Source organism: Nothobranchius furzeri, chromosome 11 (assembly GCF_043380555.1).
Source record: "Nothobranchius furzeri strain GRZ-AD chromosome 11, NfurGRZ-RIMD1, whole genome shotgun sequence".
Taxonomy (NCBI): Eukaryota; Metazoa; Chordata; class Actinopteri; order Cyprinodontiformes; family Nothobranchiidae; genus Nothobranchius; species Nothobranchius furzeri.
In genome coordinates, this window is record NC_091751.1 from 57,349,996 (window position 1) to 57,370,865 (window position 20,870).

A 20,870-nucleotide genomic window follows, 5' to 3' on the forward strand; every position below is an offset into this window, starting at 1 on the left:
ATGAGGCAGATGCCAAAATATCAAAGCCACTGTCTGCGACAGAAATGTGATGCAGAAATCATAGTTTCTGTAACTTTGGTGACAAAATCCAACCAAGTATGAGACAAGAACAACTAAATCACCTCTCCTGGCCTGAAATCACGTTCCTCTGATTTCCATCAGCCCTCATGTCAGACATGTGGCCATCTTTCCTAATAAAACTGCTTCAGTAAGTAAAGAGAATGCAGTAAAAATAGAAGAAAACTGAATAAAATGTTCTTTTCTCATCAAGTCCCAGCATGCAATGTGTCAGGACGGTCAACAGATACAAGAAAAGGTCCTTTTGGGCATTTTTAAACACCCCCTCAGTGTTCTGACAATAAAGAAATGTCAAATGAGTGTTCTGCAAAGAAAGCAAAGAAAATGAAATGAAACTTTCTGTCAAACAGAGACCGAACAGAGACTAGACTCATGAAGTCAGTCTGATATGAAGGCTGGACAAAGCATTTAACATCTGATTCGCCAGCGTTAAAATAGATCCACATCCCAGAACAAAAACACACATTCTAGCTTTCTCCCTCACACTCAGATGCTTTTAGTCTCCAAGGCCTCCACCGTACAGGAGTTGGAGCTCAGACCAAACCACGCTCCTTCGGGATCCATCAGTTCTTCACCAGAAGACGGAAAAAGAAGTGAGAGAAACACCATAGAAGAACGAGAATGAAAGGAAAGATTCACAATTCTGTTCAAAGCTGCTGCAGCCAGATAACACGCACACTTCTCTCAAACCAGCTGCAGAGCACAAAGGATGCATCACTGGAGTCTTGCGTTACAATGTGCGAGGACACACAACCGATAGTCGCTGTGATGTGCGACACTCGATTTAATTAAAGGAACAAAACACACGTCGGAGGGAGAGAAGGAGAGGGAAAGGAAAATAAATGTTGGTAAATTACAGACGCCTGGCAAATAAATAGACCCATCTGTGCAGAGCCGAGAGCAGTCCGACATCGCAGGACGGTCACACACACCCACCCACCCACACACACACTCACACAGCACAGCCCCCAGGGATTGGTGATTAAAGCGTTTATGGGAATAGTCATTGAGGGATAAGGAGGACTTTATAATGTCTTTGTTTATTTCTTTGTGGGCAGAGTTTGGAGTGGCTGGATTAGCGCCACTTCCTGGTGAGTAACTTATTTCCCTTGCTGGCGAGTCTGTTCATCATCACTTTAGCCTGGCGTGCAGCACAGGTGTGCATAAAAAACTTTGTTGCCGCCACATCTGCTAATGACACAGCAGCTGTTAGAGGGATAATCCACAAAAAACAAATGAAACTGCTGGGTTAAAGCTCCCGTTGTTGTTCAGCTGCAGCCTGCACAAACACACAACAACTATAATGCGTAGATTCTGTCCGCGTACGGATTAGCATTCGGAGTAAAACCCTGGGCCACCTCGTCCAATCAGCAAGAGCCTGCTTGATTGCTTTGAAGTGAAGCAAAGATGTCAGATCAGTGTTTTAGTCCAACCATTCACCAGCTTAAACAAATGTCCTTCCTTCAGAAATCATCTGATTAGACTGCCTACATGGACGTAATTGGCCTTCAAGCTCTGGGTTACCGGGGATCAGAGCAAAGTAGCAAATGACGAGAACATTTAGGATAAATCTTAAATGAAATATTTTAAAAAGCGTCAGCAAAGAGAGTTCTCACAGAGAGCTGAACGACGTGGGGCCTCCTAATCTCAAACATCATTAAAGCGTATCTGTTTACCATCCGACATGAGGAAAGCCACCACATGGTGACAGAAGTGGGTCGCTCCCTCCAGGCTCAGAGACATCCGGCTCTGCACCGCCTGGATTAGGGGTGACCCGTGAGAGTCAAGTGTCGGTTTGGACTAATTCAGGTAGACACTGGTTGCATATTAGTGGGAATTGCCTCTGAATGGGAATAATCCTCAGGATTAAGGTTCAAAGGTCAACTAGATAATTCTTTGATATGAAACACAGGAGCTTCTTACAGCCCTGGCACCTTTTTAGTCACATCATATCACCGTGGAGGGATTTGGTTTTTTAATTTAAGCACTAAAAGAACTTTAGATTAATTTTGTTGTTTTCCTTTTACGTAAAAACAACAGAATTAGAATTTCTACAGATACAATCTGAATGGGTTCCCTACACAAAACACCAGTAAACCAAAAGCAACAGACAGTCTGTGGCCACTTTATTGGGTACACCCATTCAATCAACACAACTAAGGAATTAGGTCATTTTTGAACAGTGACGTGTCCAGGCCTTTAAAACGGGGTGGCCCAGGTGGGGTACTTGTTTATACATGGGTGGCACCTATGTTATTATGCATTTTTCTTTTTTTTTGTAGGGGATTCTTCTTCTTCTTCGGCCCAATGCCAATACTCACACTTCCACGCTTGCGCCCTTCAATCGGGCGATCCCGGCCAGGGGTGAGACCGCTTGATGCACCCTTGATCTGCACTTTACCCAAGTCCCAAGGGTATTACCCACAATCCATTGCTGCAAGAGAAAAGGCTCAAGTGCCTTTTCTAAAAACATGTATTTTCAAGTGAAAGTGGTTAATTTTAGGACGATTAATTGATGCTGGGACAAAGCAGAAATGAATTTATTTCAATTAATTGGTTGGTTTTTTTGAAAGTTAATTAAAGTTTTTCTTCTTTTTCTTCTTCTTCTTCCACTTCTTGCTGTTTTGTGGTTTCAGCATGCCACTTCTTGGTAAATTACTGCCACCAACTGGGGTGGAGTGGGAATGAGGCCAGGACTGTAAATACTGTTTATTTCAACATAAAATAAAAATACTACAGAAACGTTCTGCTGGCCTGGGTCCAGAAACATGTCAAACAAAGCAAAAGGTAAATGCTGCCAGAACTGTTTTGGGGTTTAAAACGCCAAGCCTGTTGTGGACATGTAAAGTTAATTTAAAAGGAACTCAGTGGCCAATCAGATTTGAGGTAACATGTGCTACCCCAGGCCTCTGTGTTTGAAGCGTATACATATTAAATAGAATTATTTGCTTTGCCCACTATGAACTTTATCACCTACATAACAACCCAGGACAGAGGAACCTGTGGATCTTCTTGTAAACATACAAACAACAATCTTGTGGATTTTGTAATCGGATAAGATTGGATTGAACACAAACTGAGGGTGTGCAGATGTGGCCGTGACCTGCTTGACAATTTGCTGCTTCAAAACCAAGCATGGATAAAATTTTTTTTTTTAAATTCCATTTTTATTCCAAAATTCCAGCTAAAGTCTGTTTTATTCTGCTGTAAATGCATCCAAGGACAACTAAAAACTGTTTCCAAACCGATCAGAGTGAACTTTAAGATGTTCTGATGAAACTGAACCACGCTGAAGTTTTAATCTACATCTTTTTTTCTAGTTATTTTAATAACTTGAGCGTGACAAAAATCTCTTTCTAGAAGATTAAACCCTGTGATCTTCACTTGAGTCGTATTTTTGTAATGAACCTAACTTATAAAGTCAGATTAGCAGAATTAAAACACATTTTCTACACACAGATGGAACACATTATGTCCTTTTAGGGACCTCAGTAAAAAAAATAAAAAAATAAACTCACACAAGCATCCATCAGCAACGACCAAACTAACAGAGCATTTCATTTGGGTGAACTTGATACACTCCATCGCTTGAGAAAACAACCCCGCTCAACTCGTGTCACTTCAGCTGCCGACACGTGAAACTGCGTGTGGCATCCTGCAATTTAACACACTGATGCTGAATAGTTGAGGAGGAAGAGAGAAAGAAGTGTGACTCAAGAGGAAATAGAATTAATTCAGCGCCGTTCAACGGCTCCGACACTACAGCGACATACAGATCCCGCTCTGTTGAGCATCGCCTCTTCCTCTCTACACTTCTCAGCTGTCATTTTCTGATTCATGGTGACTGCGCTCCAGACTCCCCTTGATCCCTGTACCTGGAAAAAAGGCTAGTTATGCAACACCCTCAACTCGCTGCATGTACACATGCAAACAGCAGACACTGGTGTACGCCATCTCCACTTACATAAGAATATTTACACCCCATACACACACACACACACACACACACACACACACACACACACACACACACACACACACACACACACACACACACACACACACACACATCATATCCCTTCACTCCAACCCAAAAACCCAAAACCGTAACTAATTGAGGCTCCAGAGCCATCTCACTTTCAGCAAAGCAGAAATAATTTGTAAATTCCCACTGCAGACTCCCAGACTTAGTGGGAAATGCTTAAGAATCCTGTTTCCAGGATGGAAACACAACCTGCTCGCTGTGAGCTAAGTTTTACTTTCAGTGCCAGCTCCAGCACAGAGACGAGGATGTTTGTTTGTATGTGTGTCTGCGAGTGTGTGTGTAATGCAGATACCCACCCCTTCGTTAGGATAAGCCTCCCAGCCGAGGTCGGCCAGTGCTGACATGGAGTCCAAGAGAGTAACTGCAACAAAAGGAGAGAGAGCAAACTTTAATACTCTTGTGCACCATTTTCTTTGAGCAAACATATCATTTTTTTAGACAAAATGTGTTTTCCTTATGTCTCACAAAGCTTACATAACACTGTGTGCTATTATAAAGCTTTAAAATACTCCTCAAAATGCCTTTGTGTGTGACAAATGGCTGTGTTTGCTGTGGAGTTCCACGCAGAGTTTGAAAGTAATTTTATCTTCAGAGTCATTGTGTTTATGGTGCAGCTGGTGGGCGATCAACACAAGCCAGGGAGTGAAACATCACAATAACAGACTTTTGCTGCTAAATACTCGAGACCTTAAACGCATTTTCATTTGTAAAAGGAGAATGATGCTGGAGTTTTGAGTGTGTGGTCAGAGAAACTGCCTGGGTGACGAGCTGAAGGCGTAATGAAAACTCGTAGTGGAGAAAAGGTTGTTCACTGTGTGTGTGTGTGTGTGGGGGGGGGGGGGGGGGTTGCTCAGGTCCTAATCAAGCCTTCGTCACTGCTGACCATCAATATTTAATCAGCATCCATCTGCAGAGGCTGCTGCTGCTCTCCTTCACACACATTGTGGCTTTACTTGTTTTTTTATTTTTCCTCAGGCCCCTGATCAGACGTGCGAGGTGTTTAAACAAACCGCATCAATTAAAGGATTACATTAACACAGCAGCTACCTGGAATACATGGTTAGTAAACCTTTGCTCTGAATGCTAATGAGGCTAACCATTCAGATGAAGAAAATCAAAAGTGGCTGCTTTAAAACTAGAAACGTCACCTCTAAAAAGCTCCTTGACTCTCTTTATTTTATTATTTGTCATGCTGTTTATCATGTCGACCCGACTCTGAGCTGACACCGTGACACCGGGGTGGGCTGCCATGCTGCGGTGGTCTAAGTGTGTGTACACGCGTGTAACGGCTCATATCTGTGTGTGTCTGTGCACACAAAGCAGGGTTTGAGGAAAAAAAAAACTTTCACCAAGATAATCATGCCCATGGTATAATAAAGGGGAGAGAGCCCCTGCACAGTGGAGTCCAGCTGAGAGGGAGGCAGATTAAATGAGAGGGATGAGACAGAAGCAGCGGAGGAGAGGTGCTGTGCAGCTAAAGGTCAGAGCAGACCTCGAGTCCATGAGTGTATTTTCAGGAACTAAAGTCTCCTTAGACTGTTTTTTCTCAGTCTGCGGGCTTTTGAAAGGCATAGAAAAATGGAACATAATGATAATATATGATTCTGGAATCCAGTAGAAAAACACCCATGGGCTCCCTTCCAAGAAACAATCCTGCAACAGCACTGAAATGAGCATTTTATAAAGGTTTGTTTTAAACGTAGCTAATCACGGCGCTTAAACATTAGCGTCGGCATGGCCCCAAAAGGTATTGACCGGCACCGGTGTTTGGTTTCACACACAGGTCAGAGTTGCGTTTTTGGTGCCGAGGCGACTCTTTTTCTCAGACCTTCTCCCCAGCGGTCAGACTGGGACCGAGGCAACACTGCGGACTGATTGGCCGGCTGAAATTACCCAATAAAATTGAGAAACTAATTTATACAAATATGATTTAAAATAGCATCTTATATTCAAAGTTAAGAAATACCTAAAGGAATTGGGTTAAATCTAACTGACTCTTATTAGTAAATATTACCCAATTTTCTAAGCAAGAAAATAATCATATAAATTGGACACATATGTCACAGCTGGGATCGATCCTGCAACCTTCCACCTGCTTTACCTTCTGAGCTATACTGCTGCACAATGCAACATAAGTATAAATAAAAATGGATTCAACCAAAAGCAATATAAAAAGCTTATTTCTGTTTTACAAAAGCTGAATTGAACTGGCCTTCACTGTTGCTCAAGATTTTTTTAGACACGCTGAAAATGTAAGTGTGTCTGTAAATGTAACTAATTAAATTGGAAAGCTGGAACTGTAAACCGATATTTAGGCCAACATGTACAATAGTTCTATTTGTTAATTAAATGAAATATTTAATCTGGCAGTGCTGAACCAGTATTTTTAGGCAAGTTCTACACATTATAATTGGGTTCCTGGCATGTGAAGTGCCTTGAGACGATTCTTGTCATGATTTGGCGCTATATAAATAAACTTGAATTGAATTTCATTGAAAGTTCCATTTGTGAATTAAATAAAATAAGTAGAATTAACATTTTTTTATTTATTTCAGTCTTTAACTAATATATTTAGGGTGGCTAACAGCAATGTGATTCTAACACTCACTTTTTGCTTTGCAACACTGATGTTTTATCTGCACAAATAACTCAAGCCTGAAGGAGTTTTGCCATGGTGGGGAGCTGCTAATGCTAACGGTTAGCTAACACTAGCCAAGACGCACTCTGCTCCCTCCCGGATGCTAATCCTAACCCTAAATCAACAACAGAGCCAAGATGGGGGAGTCCACATATTCTAATTTTCAATGTAACGTAGAATTAACAGACTTTCTTAATCCAAGCATTTCCCCATCTATTTTTTCTCGGTGACTAATGCAGAAAATATTGGTTAAAGACTGTTTTCAGGTTTAGCCTGCATGCAAAACTCTAAGTGATGATCATATTTCATAAATAACAAGTAAAAAACAGTTTCTCAGTGATTGGCTTTTAAAAGCTTCTAATGTGTATCATTATCCTAAATATTTGCTTCAACCATTTGTTTATGAAAAAGGGAAATGAACACATGAATGAACAGTTTTTTATGGACTGGTACACACCAACACCATAAAATTTAAATTATTTCATTGTTTTTTTTACTTAATAATAATATTTTAGCAGAACCTTGTGATTAATTATAAAAACAAAATAAAATGAAAAAAATTCATTTTAAAAATGTTTTAATTTAATTTTTAAGTAAAGCTCATAATAATACATTAGCACTTTTTTGCGCCGTAGTTTTCTTTTTGCTTTGCATTATTTTGGCAATTTTGCCATCATCACAATGAGTCACTGACTCATTAATATTTATCTCCACACTGAGGCATTTTATGATGTAATAAGTATGCTGCACAAATAGGTTTTTTCTTAAATCTTGAGGAAAGTAAGGTATCTGAACAGGTCACATGACGGTATGCAGCTATGCTAAACCTTCTCAAAGAAACTTGTTTTTTTTCTGGTGGAAAAGAAAAAGTGTAATTAACATTCGGATAGTTTGGAGCAGAATGCAGGTTTGTATTTCTAAACCATCTAGATGACTTCTGACATTTGTTTGGAATTTGATGCACAAAACTTAAATCAGCAGCATCTCTTCTAGATGTATTTAGTAAATTAGGTCAACTTGACTTAATTTTTTTTTAGTAAATGCTTTTAGGTTTAGTTTATGTGACAGTGTTCGACCTAAACTTCTGAGATTAACTGACTTATTTATCACTTTATGGGATAAGATCTTCTAGACAAGAGTTGCTAATTACTGGTTTTCTATGTTATGATTATAGGTATTGCAGTCTGACTTCTGCCAGCTTATTCACATATTTTCTTTTCTACAAGGAAGTTCTAAGAAAACAAAGATCTATTTGACAGAAAATCAAAGAATTATTACTCATTTTCATTGCAGCCGAGTTGAAAGCACCACTGGGTTCGTGATCTGTAACTAAACTCTGATTTGATTTAAGCACAGCATCATCTGACAAAACCTCAATTACAAGGTTCAGAATGTTGTTGAGCTCTGAAACCCTTTAAAAGGATTTTATAGAAATTAGGAAAATGTAAAAATTAACAATAGCTCAATTTTATTTTTCATTACAATCTTATTTTACTGTTTAATCATGTAACTATGCAGTAATTCAACATGCAAAAGTGATTTTCTTAAGCTTCATTTTAATTTCACGTTTGCATGCAAACAAAAATCTAAAGGACACAACTGAGTAAATGAAGGTAAAACGATCTACCTCTCTAAGTTTGCAGAATTTTACCTCTGGGTTTGGTCTAATTGCATGTCTTATGAACATCTACGGAGCTAAAGGGTTGTGGAGGACATTACATATTCCAGACCCATTTTGCAGCCTGCTGGGAAAACACACACACTACATAAAGTTACACATCAACACTTTTCTCCTTTCCCCACACCTATTGTCATTACATGTAATCAATGACTTAGCTCATCACTAATGTATGAGCTATGGTTTCCTGTCTGCTGACACAGACATTATGCATATTACCTGTGTGTGTGTGTGTGTGTGTGTGTGTGTGTGTGTGAGTGTGTGTGTGTGTGTGTGTGTGTGTGTGTGTGTGTGTGTGTGTGTGTGTGTGTGTGTGTGTGTGTGTGTGTGTGTGTGTGTGTGCGTGCATGCGTGCGATATCCAGACAACTCTCCTCTGACTGATTAACAGCAATGCAACTTTTCCACCACCTCCGTTCATTCTGCAACACTATGTTTTATCTCCTCAAGGAACACAAGTCAGAACCTAGATTTTATCTACATGTTTTTGTTGGTTTTTAAACGGTTTTATATGTTTTTATTTGTTTATGTTAATGTCTGTTGTGCAGTGCTTTGTTTGGTCCTTGGGCCATGTGAAGGTGCTATATAAATAAAGTTTAGGAGTAATAGTAGTAGGAACATTCTGCTATGTTGTGAAGTTGCTAATGCCACCTGTTAGCTTCTCCAAACTGAGACACTCTGCTCTAATTTGGATGCTAAGTCAACAACAGCCTTCCACCGTCACAAGCAACGATTGGTGGATTCATGAATGCTAGTTTATGATGTGGCGTTCACGCACGAATTGAAATTTTTGAACAGTTCTTTAATGTGAACAATGAAAATTGAGTCCTTGCAGTGAACCATGCATTTCCTTTTTGGCATCTTTAAGTCATCAAGAGGTGGGATTTCAAGAACGAAGTTTGTCTGAAAATTTAGTAGAAGAAGTAGACGGCGCGGGAGAGGAGACCTCAAAAGCCGTTCAAATGTTCAAAGTGCTAGCCTTTTAATGGATCGCGACTGAATGGCTCCCTTCAAACATCAATAAGTCCCATCACTAAAATTTATAATGTGAGGTAGAGGTGGACCGATACTGGTTTTTCTATTGCTGATATCAATGTCAATTTGTAGGAGACATGGTCAATGTGTACTGTTAAAATTTCTGATGCTGAATCGGGATGATTTTAACCAACTGTTTGTGGTCTGCTCAGTGTTACAGTTACACCTAGATAAAGTTCATTTAGAGTATTTATAATGCATATGTTATAAGTCAACGTAAAAATACAGTAAAATTTGCAGCAGCACTGGGCTGCTCGAGGATGTGCCTGACTTTAAATTGGCTCTACTAAGAACAAATATCGGCTGATGCAGATTTACGAGAACAAGGGAAATATCAGCCGACCGATATGCCGGTCTACCCCTACTGTGACGCAGATCTGTGTGGCTTTGTTGCAGGAAATAGGGGTAGAAGACCGTTTTCATGTTCAGCCTGCATGTGAAACTAGGAGTGACCTATCATGTTTAGAAAATAACAAGTAAAAACGGTTTCTCAGTGAACTTGCTGTAAAGTCACTGACACTAGTCAGTGACTCGATGCAATCTGCTGGGTTCCTTATATAGGAAACGTTTTACTGATTGGCTTAACGAACTGACCTGTATTGGGATGTTTACTATGTGAAGTGCCTTGAGACGACTCTTGTCGTGATTTGGCGCTATATAAATAGACTTGAATTCAACTGAACTTGCTCTTTAATGTCTTTTTATTATTTTTTGTTTGTTTTGCTAATCGAGCCTAATTGCACACTTGAATTATTGGACCTTGAATCTTTAAAAGATATCAAGCTTTTTTGTGTGTTTTTCTTCAGAGAACAGTTTAAAATGGATGTGTGTGAAATCTAACTCTGCTTCAGTCCATTATAAAAACATAAAGTTCAACGTTCAGTCACTCGTGTTGAAACCAATGACCCTCTGCTAAAGAAACGTACAGATTCAGACCTAAACATGTCCAATTTCAGAGCAGTTGAGGAGCTAAACAAGACACATTACACCCATGCTGGAGCCCTTTCCAAAAGCTGTCACTTTGGGACAGCGTGGAAATAAAAATGTATTGGAAGGTCAGATAAACACCTTCATTTTCCCAGGCTTTCGTCAGATCCACACACATGTGACCTGATTACTGTGAGGGCTGTTTGGTAACAGAGAGACAAGCTGTCTTATCGATTTTCAGCTCCAAACTGTGAGGTTTACATTCTGAGAGCAGAAGAGGAGGAGAAGGAAGTGGGGGTGGGCTTGGAATTCCTTTAAGTCATAAATTCCTGAAAAAATGGTTTAGAATTTTTCACAAACTGTAAAGTATAGAAAACTCTGAAGTGTTTGTGTTTTCCTTTCTTTTTTTTTCTCCCTTTCTCTTTTGTTTCTCTGCCACTCTTTCTCTCTGGATGCCATCCACCTCCTCAGCTGGCCATGAGAAGCTGCGATCCACGTGCCAGCAATCAAACAGAGCTGCCAACAGCTAGACTGGCTCACAAAGAGGCCAGGATGCTTACACACTCACACACACTCACACACACACACACACACACACACACACACACACACACACACACACACACACACACACAGACAAAGACCGCTAAATAAGACCACCACACAGGCTGAACAGTGAGCAATGTGACTACATAATGAGTTCATCAGATCTCTTTAACCTGCACATGAAGACATGAAGAAATGAAACATTTGATGCTAAATTCATGATGTTTTCGTGTGTTTGCTTCTCAGTAGAAAACTGTTCCCTGTTCAATAAAAAGCAGTGTTCGCTCTGTGAGAAAATGCAAATCACTATTTCTAGTAATCAAGGTGCTGTAGAGAAAATCTTCTGCTAACAGGAAAATTAAGGGAAATGTAAATGAGACGCTGATCATTTTGTGAATGGTAAACCCCAGCAGAGCAAGAGGTGTTTTACAGAAACATTCGGTTGGGGTTCTTCTCATATTTCGTTTCCTCATTTTCAACTTCATCCTGTTTCCACAACAATAAAAAACAAACAATAAACCACAACACCACTGGAGTTCAGATAGCCAAAACTTACTCAATAGGCCTGAATAAATCAAACAAATACGCATCATATGTTTACACACTGACAGAAATTTACAGTTCACACTCCATTAAAATACACCACTTATGCTTTAATTGGCTGTAATCAAACTTGGAACGAGTTACATGAACTTAAAACGTGTACAGATATTTTCTAATCCATTCATGTATCCATCATCAGCCTCTAAAGAGAAGAAGGATGGTGCAACATTTCAGCTGTTAGATAAAGATGTTAAAAAGACAAACGCACAGCAAGGACATAAGTTTTGCTTTTGGATCTACAAACAGACACTAGGGGGTGCTAAAAGCAAGTGACTCGTAGACCTTCTAATCTGAAGGCCTCAGTTTATTGGGAAATGTCTAAAACACCTCCAATTAAAGGCATCGTTCCAAGATGACCATTACCCTGGCAAGCCTTCCTCTATATGTAAATTTATTGTCTGGCCACGACCTATAGACAGAACCCAGTCTGTGGTTGTATTTCCAACTGCCTCCACATACAATTGGACAGTGTTAGGACCAATCAAAGCAATGGACAATGTGACAGTTTCATTGCTACAGATGTCAGTCAACAGGGCAGTTCGCCATACACCATAGAAGAAGCTAAGTACCTCTACCTGTTCATGTTTCAAAGAAAAGCCCAAGTCTAAATAGTCCAAAGTTGATGCCAAAACTGTTTCAAATGAGCACTGTTCCTGAGCAACTCCGTCTTTGGTGCTTTTCTCCATTGTAGCTCTATAGTTAACCCCGCCACACCAAAAGTGCAGCGCTGTGATTGGCCAGACGCAAAACAGCTCAGGCCAATGGAGCATGGCTAGACCGACTTGCAGCAAAATGTTTTTGCTGCTGCAACAGCTGGTCTAGATTTCTAGGCTATATAAACACCTCAGTTGGCTCCTTTCTATGTGGAGGAGCAGCAACTCTGCTCTAAACACCTCATCTTATTTCCAGCAAGTCCTACCAATGTGTTGACAAAGATAATTTTAGGGTTTTTTATCTTTACTCTAAGGGTTGGAATCAACGTCAATTAGTAAAATTATAGTTTTGCCTCAAATTTCAGCATCCATGTAGTCCAAAATCCACTCATCAAGTTCTAGCTTTATTTTAACCCTCTGGAGGCAGGCGTTGCAAATTTGCAACTGAATGGTTTTCTAGCTCCTCCACCTGTGAATCTCTAAAGACAGTTTCAAAACCAGGGATTGGACCACCAAGATTTCTGCCTCTGATTAAATCCACAAAGCACCAGTCCTTTACTGGTCTTTCTGCTGCTGGTGGGTCCTCGTAAAGTTTGTCCCATGTGTCCAATGTTTGCCGATGAGCCAGCCTCAAAGTGAATGCCTAGGATAACATGTCTGAGCAACAGTGTTGCCAGATGTACGATAATTATCGTATTTGTACCATAATTTTGGGCTCTGTACAATGTACGATCAATAGTTTCAAAAATCCTCAAGTGTACGATAATTTCACATTGCATCTAGTAACACCGTCTTTTGCTGTGGCTTTCCCAAGTCAGTTACATAATTTTAAACTGTTCTGTAGTCAGATTTCACCTCAGTGCTTACAGGTATATGCTATTGTGTCTATTACAAAAACTGACTCTGGATCTGTACAATAAATAGCCCAATCACATCGATAGGGCCTACTCTCGCGAGAAACTGTAAGGTTATATAATGTGGCAGTGGCCCGCTGGTTTTTGCTGTTTGCCCGCGAGCGCACCGAGTTAAGTCTAATCTAGGAGGACAGACCGACGAGACAATGGCTTCTAATCTTAAAAGAAAAACCAGAGAAGGGACAAATGAAGGTAAAGCAAAGCAACACCGGACACAAGTTTATCGTCCTGCGTGGGAGTTGGACCCTATTTTCAAAGGATGGCTTGCACCTGTTACGGGGAATGAAACCAAGGCTTTCTGTCGTTGCTGCAACATCCAGATGGTATCAGAAATCACCGTTCTCAAGAATCCCGCAAAGGGAGGAGTGGTGCCGACACACTGCACATTTATAAGCATTATATTACTGGTTTTAAAGATGTTTATTTAAACAGGGCAATATAAAACACCTTCTTTGTTATATTATATTGGAGTGAGAAGTTGTTTATAGAACGTTGTTATCAAATTTATAATGTACGATAATTTGTACTGAAAAACTATAATTTAGGCCTCTTTGTACGATATTGTGGGATTTTGGATCTGGCAACACTGCTAAGCAAAGACATCACCAGAACTTCAGAGTCAAGGTTTGTCTGCTCCTCCACTCAGCACCAGTCTGTTATGAGAGTCCCTATGAGCAGCAAAATTCAATTCAATTCAATTCAATTCAAAAATTCTTTATTAATCCCAGAGGGAAATTGATTGCTGTAGTAGCTCATAATAATAATAATCAAGTCATCAGCGTTGTTGTATATTACAATGGCTGTTGGCAGGAAGGATCTCCAGTAGCGGTCAGTGTTGCAGCGAAACTGAAGAAGCCTCTGACTGAAGACACTCTTCCGTTGTCGGACAGTCTTGTGAAGAGAATGCTCAGGGTTGTCCATAATTTTCTTGATTCCCTGGAGAATCCTTCTTTGCGTTGTCTCCTCCAGCGGTTCCACAGTCGTCCCCAGAACAGAACCAGCCTTTTTTATTAGGCTGTTGAGCCTTTTCAGGTCCCTGCTTCTGATGCTACTACCCCAACAGACGATGGCTGAAGAGATTACACTCTCAACAACAGACTTGTAGAAGATCTGCAGCATCTTGCTACAGACGTTGAAGGACCTGCACGTCCTCGAGAAGTGCAGTCTGCTGTGTTCCTTCTTGTAAACGGCTTCGCTGTTCTTTCTCCAGTCCAGTCTGTTGTCCAGGTGAACTCCAAGGTATTTGTATTCCTCAACCACCTCCACTTCTTCTCCCATGATGGAAACAGTGTTTGACTCCACCCTGTTTCTTCTGAAGTCTAAAATCATCTCCTTTGTTTTGTTCACGTTCAAGGTCAGATGATTGTTTCCACACCATGGCACAAAGCGCTCCACCAGCTCGCTATACTCAGCTTCCTGTCCATCTCTGATACACCCGACAACTGCAGAGTCATCTGAGTATTTCTGTAGATGACAGGTCTCTGATTTGTACTGGAAGTCTGAGGTGTACAGGGTGAAAAGGAATGGTGAGAGTACAGTCCCCTGTGGTGCTCCAATGTTACTGATCGCCTGGTTTGATGTGCAGTTCTTCAGCCTCACAAACTGTAGTCTGTTTGTCAGGTAGTATTTAATCCAGGCGATAGCTGAGGCCCCCACCTGTGTCTTCTGGAGTTTCTGGCAAAGTACATCAGGCTGGATTGTGTTAAATGCACTGGAGAAATCAAAGAACATGACCCTCACTGTGCTGCCTGCTTTGTCCAGATGACAGTAGATTGGTTGAAGCAGCTGGATGATGGCATCTTCAACTCCATCTCCATGGCGATAAGCAAACTGCAGCGGGTCCTGACATGTCCTGGTTTGCTTATTCAGGTAGGCTAACAGGAGTCTCTCCAGGTCCTTCATGATGTGGGATGCCAGGGCAACCGGTCTGTAGTCGTCATTGACTGATGGGCGAGTTTTCTTTGGAACTGGAACAAGGCAGGATGTCTTCCACTGGACTGGAACCTTCTCCTGGGCCAGGCTGAGGTTGAAGAGGTGCTGCAGAATCCCACAGAGCTGCTCAGCACAGGCCTTCAGTACCTGCCACAGACATCATAGCATCCGGTGCTTTTGGATCACTCAAACCCCAATCCCACCATGATTATGAGGCAATGCACACTACATGGTGTGATGGGAACATCAGTTGCAATAAACCCAAATTTTTCTAATTTCGTCTATTTCTTCAATCGGCCGCTATCTGATCACTAGTGAGCATTTAGGGCAATGGGGTTCCATCTCATTGGCTAATGTATTATTGGCATGTCCTTTGAGATTTATTGCCATCTTGTGCTGTTTCGATGCTGCACACACTGATACTGAGATGACAACAGATTTTTGACATATTATGCATTCCTATACAGTCTAGTCAGACAAAAAAAACACTGCTCAGAAAATAAATCTAACAAATTCATCTAAACAATACAAAATATTCCAAACAGTCATATCTCAATTAAATAATTCACTTCATTTATTCACACTCCCATTGCTCAGATCGTCACTAACAAACCCAACAACACAATCAGTTTGTTATGATTAGAAACATTCAAATTAAATCAAAGCTCGTTTTAAATGTTAGTTATGTGAAGACAAATGTCCACACACAACTGTGTTTATCATTTTCATCAGATCATTTCTAAACATTTTTATGAATAAGAGAATTTTCACATAACGTTATTAAAGGAAACTATATTGTCCATCTTTTATTAAAACCTTCAATAAATATTGTTTTTGAGTCAAAAGAAAATGCAGATAAGTGCAGATTGACTCATAGCTCTCGTTCATGAGTCACCAGTGTTGGGAGCACTACTTTTTAAAAGTAATTACTTACAGTTACTGATTACTTTGTCAAAAAAGTTACTCAGTTACGTACAGAGTTACAAGATTATAAAAGTAACTAACTACCAAGAAAAATAAATATCTGAAGTATTTATTCTCATGTCATGCTGCATTTTCATATATTTATATTTTAGAGACTTTCTTGTCCGTGAAAAGTTCACCAACTCTGCATCAGCCGAGGTATTCCTTAAATTTGAAGCATCTAAGCGGTAGTCTAACGCTATTGGTCAGTTCTGGTCGGCGCTTAGTTTCCTATTGCACAGAGCTCTGCGGGGCAGGGGGCGTGCTTGGCAAATAAGTAAATAAATACCTATTGCTTACATTATATCACAGAACACAATAAGATAATCACTTTTACAGATTTCTGAAAAACCATACATAATTTCTGAAAGTAGAAAACTCCGGAAAGCTACTTTAACAGGAGGAGCTACAAACAGTCACACTGCATGAATCTAGACTATTAAATTGTCACTGTGTGATATTTAACAAGACCCAAATCAGCTAAAATTTATAATTGCAAATAGAAACACCTGTAAAGGTTCCTGAGCCTTTAAATGGCCTCTCAGTCTAGTTAAATTACTGAAATAAATGTAATTTTGTACAGTATTCTAATTGTTCCAGCTTCACATAAGTGTGTGTTTTAGTAGCATTTATGTTGCTGGTAATCTAGTAATGGTGAAATAAATTTGAAAAATAAATCCTTTAAAATGACACTAGAAGAGGCACAAATCTGATGGTGGACTTCAATTTACTAACTTGGGTCAGACCCAAACACAGAAGAACTGAAGCTGGGTGGTAAAGACACACAGGTAGTTCTAATAACACCTGAGCTCCATGATGTTTGAGACTGTAATGTAATCAGTATTACAGCGGGACTAAAGGAATGATCAGAAACTGGTTACAGTTGAATGATCTAGGAAGGTAGAAGATTGTGACGTCTGAGTGGTCAGCAGGTGAGCGGACGCCCCGCTGTCACGCCAAGAAGGGCACAACTGCAGATTCTCACCTGCAGCAGCGAATCTGCGGGTCTGCGGCCATAGACTATTCATCACGTCTTCCTCGTTCTTCACGGGCCGTGATGCACTTGGATGAAAACATCTGCTTCTTTAGCTCCCAATCAGCTGATGACAGCTTCAACATGCCGCGCTGCTGAATTACTAACGCACACATTTTCTTATCAGTGACAAAAACGGCGTTATGATAAAAGAAGACAGTTACTCGTTACTGGAAAAAAAAAATTTTAAGTAACACCATTATTTTAAATGGCAGTATTCCCATCACTGTGAGCCACTCACTAAAATATCTTGTCTAAGTCCAGATATTTTAGTCTTTAGTCAAACTGACACGATCATGGTTTGCTCTGATAACATTTTACAGTGAATACCTCAGAAGGACAAACGATTATCCAATCAGTGGGACAAACACCGTGACAGCAGTTGATGGAGAGCAGTGAGCTGGTCTCTAGTGATTGGCTAGGAAAGAACAAACCCCCTCCACCATTATTCTGCCAGGTATTAGTCATCAAATACATTAAAAAAAATAAAACTTTCAAACTTTGTGTTTAATTAAAGCAGCACAATTGAATTTCCCAACTTTTATAGGTGACAACATCTCACAGCCCTGGGGTGGATGTTGTCAGGATTTTAAGGATTTTAAAGGTGTGGATGACTGAAAAAACTTTTTTTAAATTATTATTGATTATAATCAGTCATTCTGAGTTTTTCATGCAGGCTGAACATGAAAATAGTCTCCTACACATATCTCCCGTTTTAGCTTCTGATAGAAAATAGACAGGGAAATGCTTGGATTTGAAAATCCTCACATATCTATGTCACAGTGTGAATTAGTATTTATGGCTTTGCCCATCTTGGCTTGCACCCACCCACAAAAATTTATTTTGCAGCGAAGAGAGAAAATGGTGAGTGTCTTGCTGATAGTGACTTTGCAACATGGCTGAACACATTCTGGTTGCCAATCAGAAGCGAAGTGTGTGCATATAATTAATAATAAGGAGTAATCCTGCTGCTTTCAGCACACCTCTGCACCTCTGCATCAGCAAACTTCTGCATCTCAGAACAGGAGCATCAAAGCTTTTTGATGACTCATAAGGCATTGATTAACAGAGTACACTGCAAATGTATTGAATAAACAAGTAAACCACACCTTTAATCAAGCTAAAAATGGTCACAGTTTTGTTTGCATATGACACATCCCATCAGCAACACATAGGAGAACAGAGCAACTGAAGAAGTAGACACACATTCTAAAAATGTCAGTACAGTCCCTTGACACACACACAAACAAACACACACACACACACACACACACACACACACACACACACACGGAGCCCTGCCTGCCTCTACTCCAGTAAAAGTGCAGTTCAGCTGGTGAGAGGGTTGTCAGGGCAACAAATGAGCGGATGGAGAGCAGGATGAAGGAGTGTGAGGACTTGAGCTCTGAACTTTAGGAATAAATGGGCATCCTACCAAGACAGCATCACTCGCTGTCTTTTCATCAGTCCTCTCTCCACTCATCCACAAACCACCAGAGGCTCTCAATCAGTCCTCCACTTCTATCCCTCCATCTGCACCCTCATCCCTTTCTTTACTGAAGCTGTATGTCACAGAATGGTCTGCATATCTCTGGTGACTTCTGCTTTTTTGGTTTCTTTCATGGGCAAGCCAGTTTTTATCTCACTTCCTAGATGGTTGAAGACTAAATCTGAGTTTGAGATTTGTTTCAGTGTGTGTGCATTATGTTGTTTCATCTGGTTTCAGTGAAATGTGCTGCAAAGAAAACAACTCCCCAAAAGGGTGCATTTCAAGAAAAATGTCAGGGATATAATCATTTTTTAATATTTATACATATAATGCGGCTGAATGAGTTCATTTAGAAACTGATTTTCTCACATTTCTTTACAAACATCAAATGTGGCTTAATTGTGATTTTCCAGAAGCAACAACTTGGTGTTTTCATGGTTAATAAAAAAATGTTGTTGAAGCAGAATCAAATACATATTTTCAAATGAAGAATATTATCATTTAAATTAAATTCAAATTGTAAATCTATTTCGATTCGCCTCAGCCTTCCTACGACCCGTTCTCTGTGTTATGTTGATCTCTCACACTTCCTCAGGCAGATAATTAAATCTCACTTTGGCTTGGACTAATTTATGAGAATTAAAATCAATCAAGACCGGGGTATCACAGGAGCATACGATTATTTACATAACTGTCAGACAGGAGCAGATCACTGAGGGTAACTGCTGATTCTGCCAAACAAATAAAATTCAATTAACTTTTACTGAGCCTGCTTAAACGCTGGTTGGGTTTGTGACTCATTAGTGGTCTGACACAAAGCACACAAATTACCTGATATAAACTGTGTTCTGAGAATTGTATCTGTAATTTATACTTAAAGTGCAAAATAAAAACAGTATTTGATTTAATGCAGTTGTTCTTGTTAGATGTGAATTATTATTGTTAGGAAACAGTTTTGCACCAGGAGTCATTCTTTTGCCTAACACACTTGCTGATGTTCAGGGTGCTGATGCCTATCACCAGAGGTCACATAGGTGACAGATGGGGTAAACCCTAGATAGGTCATCCATATAATCATCCATATAGAGTGTACACTCCCAAAGGCATGCAGAGCGTAACAAATGTATAACGTACTTTTACAATCAGTTTCAAAAACAAAAACTGGGTGCACAATTTTGAAATTACCATGAATTTTTCTTCTATCCTTACAAGGTAAAACTCATAAATATAATCTAAAATAAATACATACCATGTGGTTGGAGGATGTATTAAATTGTACTTTATAGCCATCAAAAAGCTACTGACTTAATTTTTAACCACTGTCTTTTGCAGATTAGCTCAGTTACCTGGTAAGAGGTGCGTGTTCACAAACGAGAAGCGTTGCGAGATGCGTACATCAGAAGCAGGTGGGGAGAGGCCCTTAAAGGTGCAATACACCCCTCCCCCACTTCTCCACCTCTATGGTGCCCTCTGAGAAAAAAAAACTTTGGATTTCTGCTTTTTGTATTTTTTCCACATATTATTAGCACTGACGTCAGGACACAGGACTGTGAAGACCAATCCAGAAGCTTCATGCCAACCTGATTTCTCCAATCACAAACCAGTTTTGATGAAGGTTGGGGTGATTGCACTGTTAGAACACATAGTTGAGTCCAAGTTTCTGCCATGTCACTGATGATGATTTCAGGTAAAGTTGAAAATGCACCACATTATGATCCTATCTCCACCGTGCTCGGTAGCTGGTTGAGTGTTCTTGGGTTTAAATGCTACATCTTGATTCTGATTGTACACGTCATTGTGTCCAAACAGCTGAAATGTGTTGATAGGCCTTGGTCTTGTCAACTTTCAGACATTTTAGAACCTAAATATCACATTAAAAAATTTAGCTGGAGTCTGTATGTACAGTTTTGTGCAGAAGAAAGGAACATGTATTGATCCTCCTTTGGATTTACAGCTCCTCTAGAAAAACTGAAGCCCAGATGAAGGTCAAACAGTAGTCTAGACTAAGCTGATGATTCATTTGCAACAAAAAAAAGCAAGTGATCAGATGAAGAAAAACACAAAACGCTGGCAGGTGGAGAGAAAATGACCCTAATAGAAAATCGGTTTGTGGGTGTTGTTATTGCAGCACCGCAGCAGATCAGTAAGAGAACACACCCCAAGCAAACAACTACATCCAGCATGTCTGGCTGAACCCTAGCAGGAGACCCTAGGCAAGTCACATGAGCAGAGAACCCCTCATAACAGACACACACACACACACACACATGGCTCCAAGGGATGACAGCTGTCCCTATCTCGACAAACATCTAGATGCAGCTGGTTTTGAAGCAGTGG

The 20,870-nt window shown here is 40.2% G+C and overlaps 1 protein-coding gene across 1 annotated transcript in view; it reads right to left on the reverse strand.

Annotated features, from left to right (window-relative positions):
- epha4b (eph receptor A4b) overlaps positions 1-20,870 on the reverse strand; it is a 110,621-nt gene that overhangs the window by 83,563 nt on the left and 6,188 nt on the right. The window contains exon 2 of the mRNA XM_054739118.2: positions 4,420-4,484. Within this exon, the coding sequence (XP_054595093.1) occupies positions 4,420-4,484 (65 nt within the window). The remainder of the gene's footprint in view (positions 1-4,419; positions 4,485-20,870) is intronic.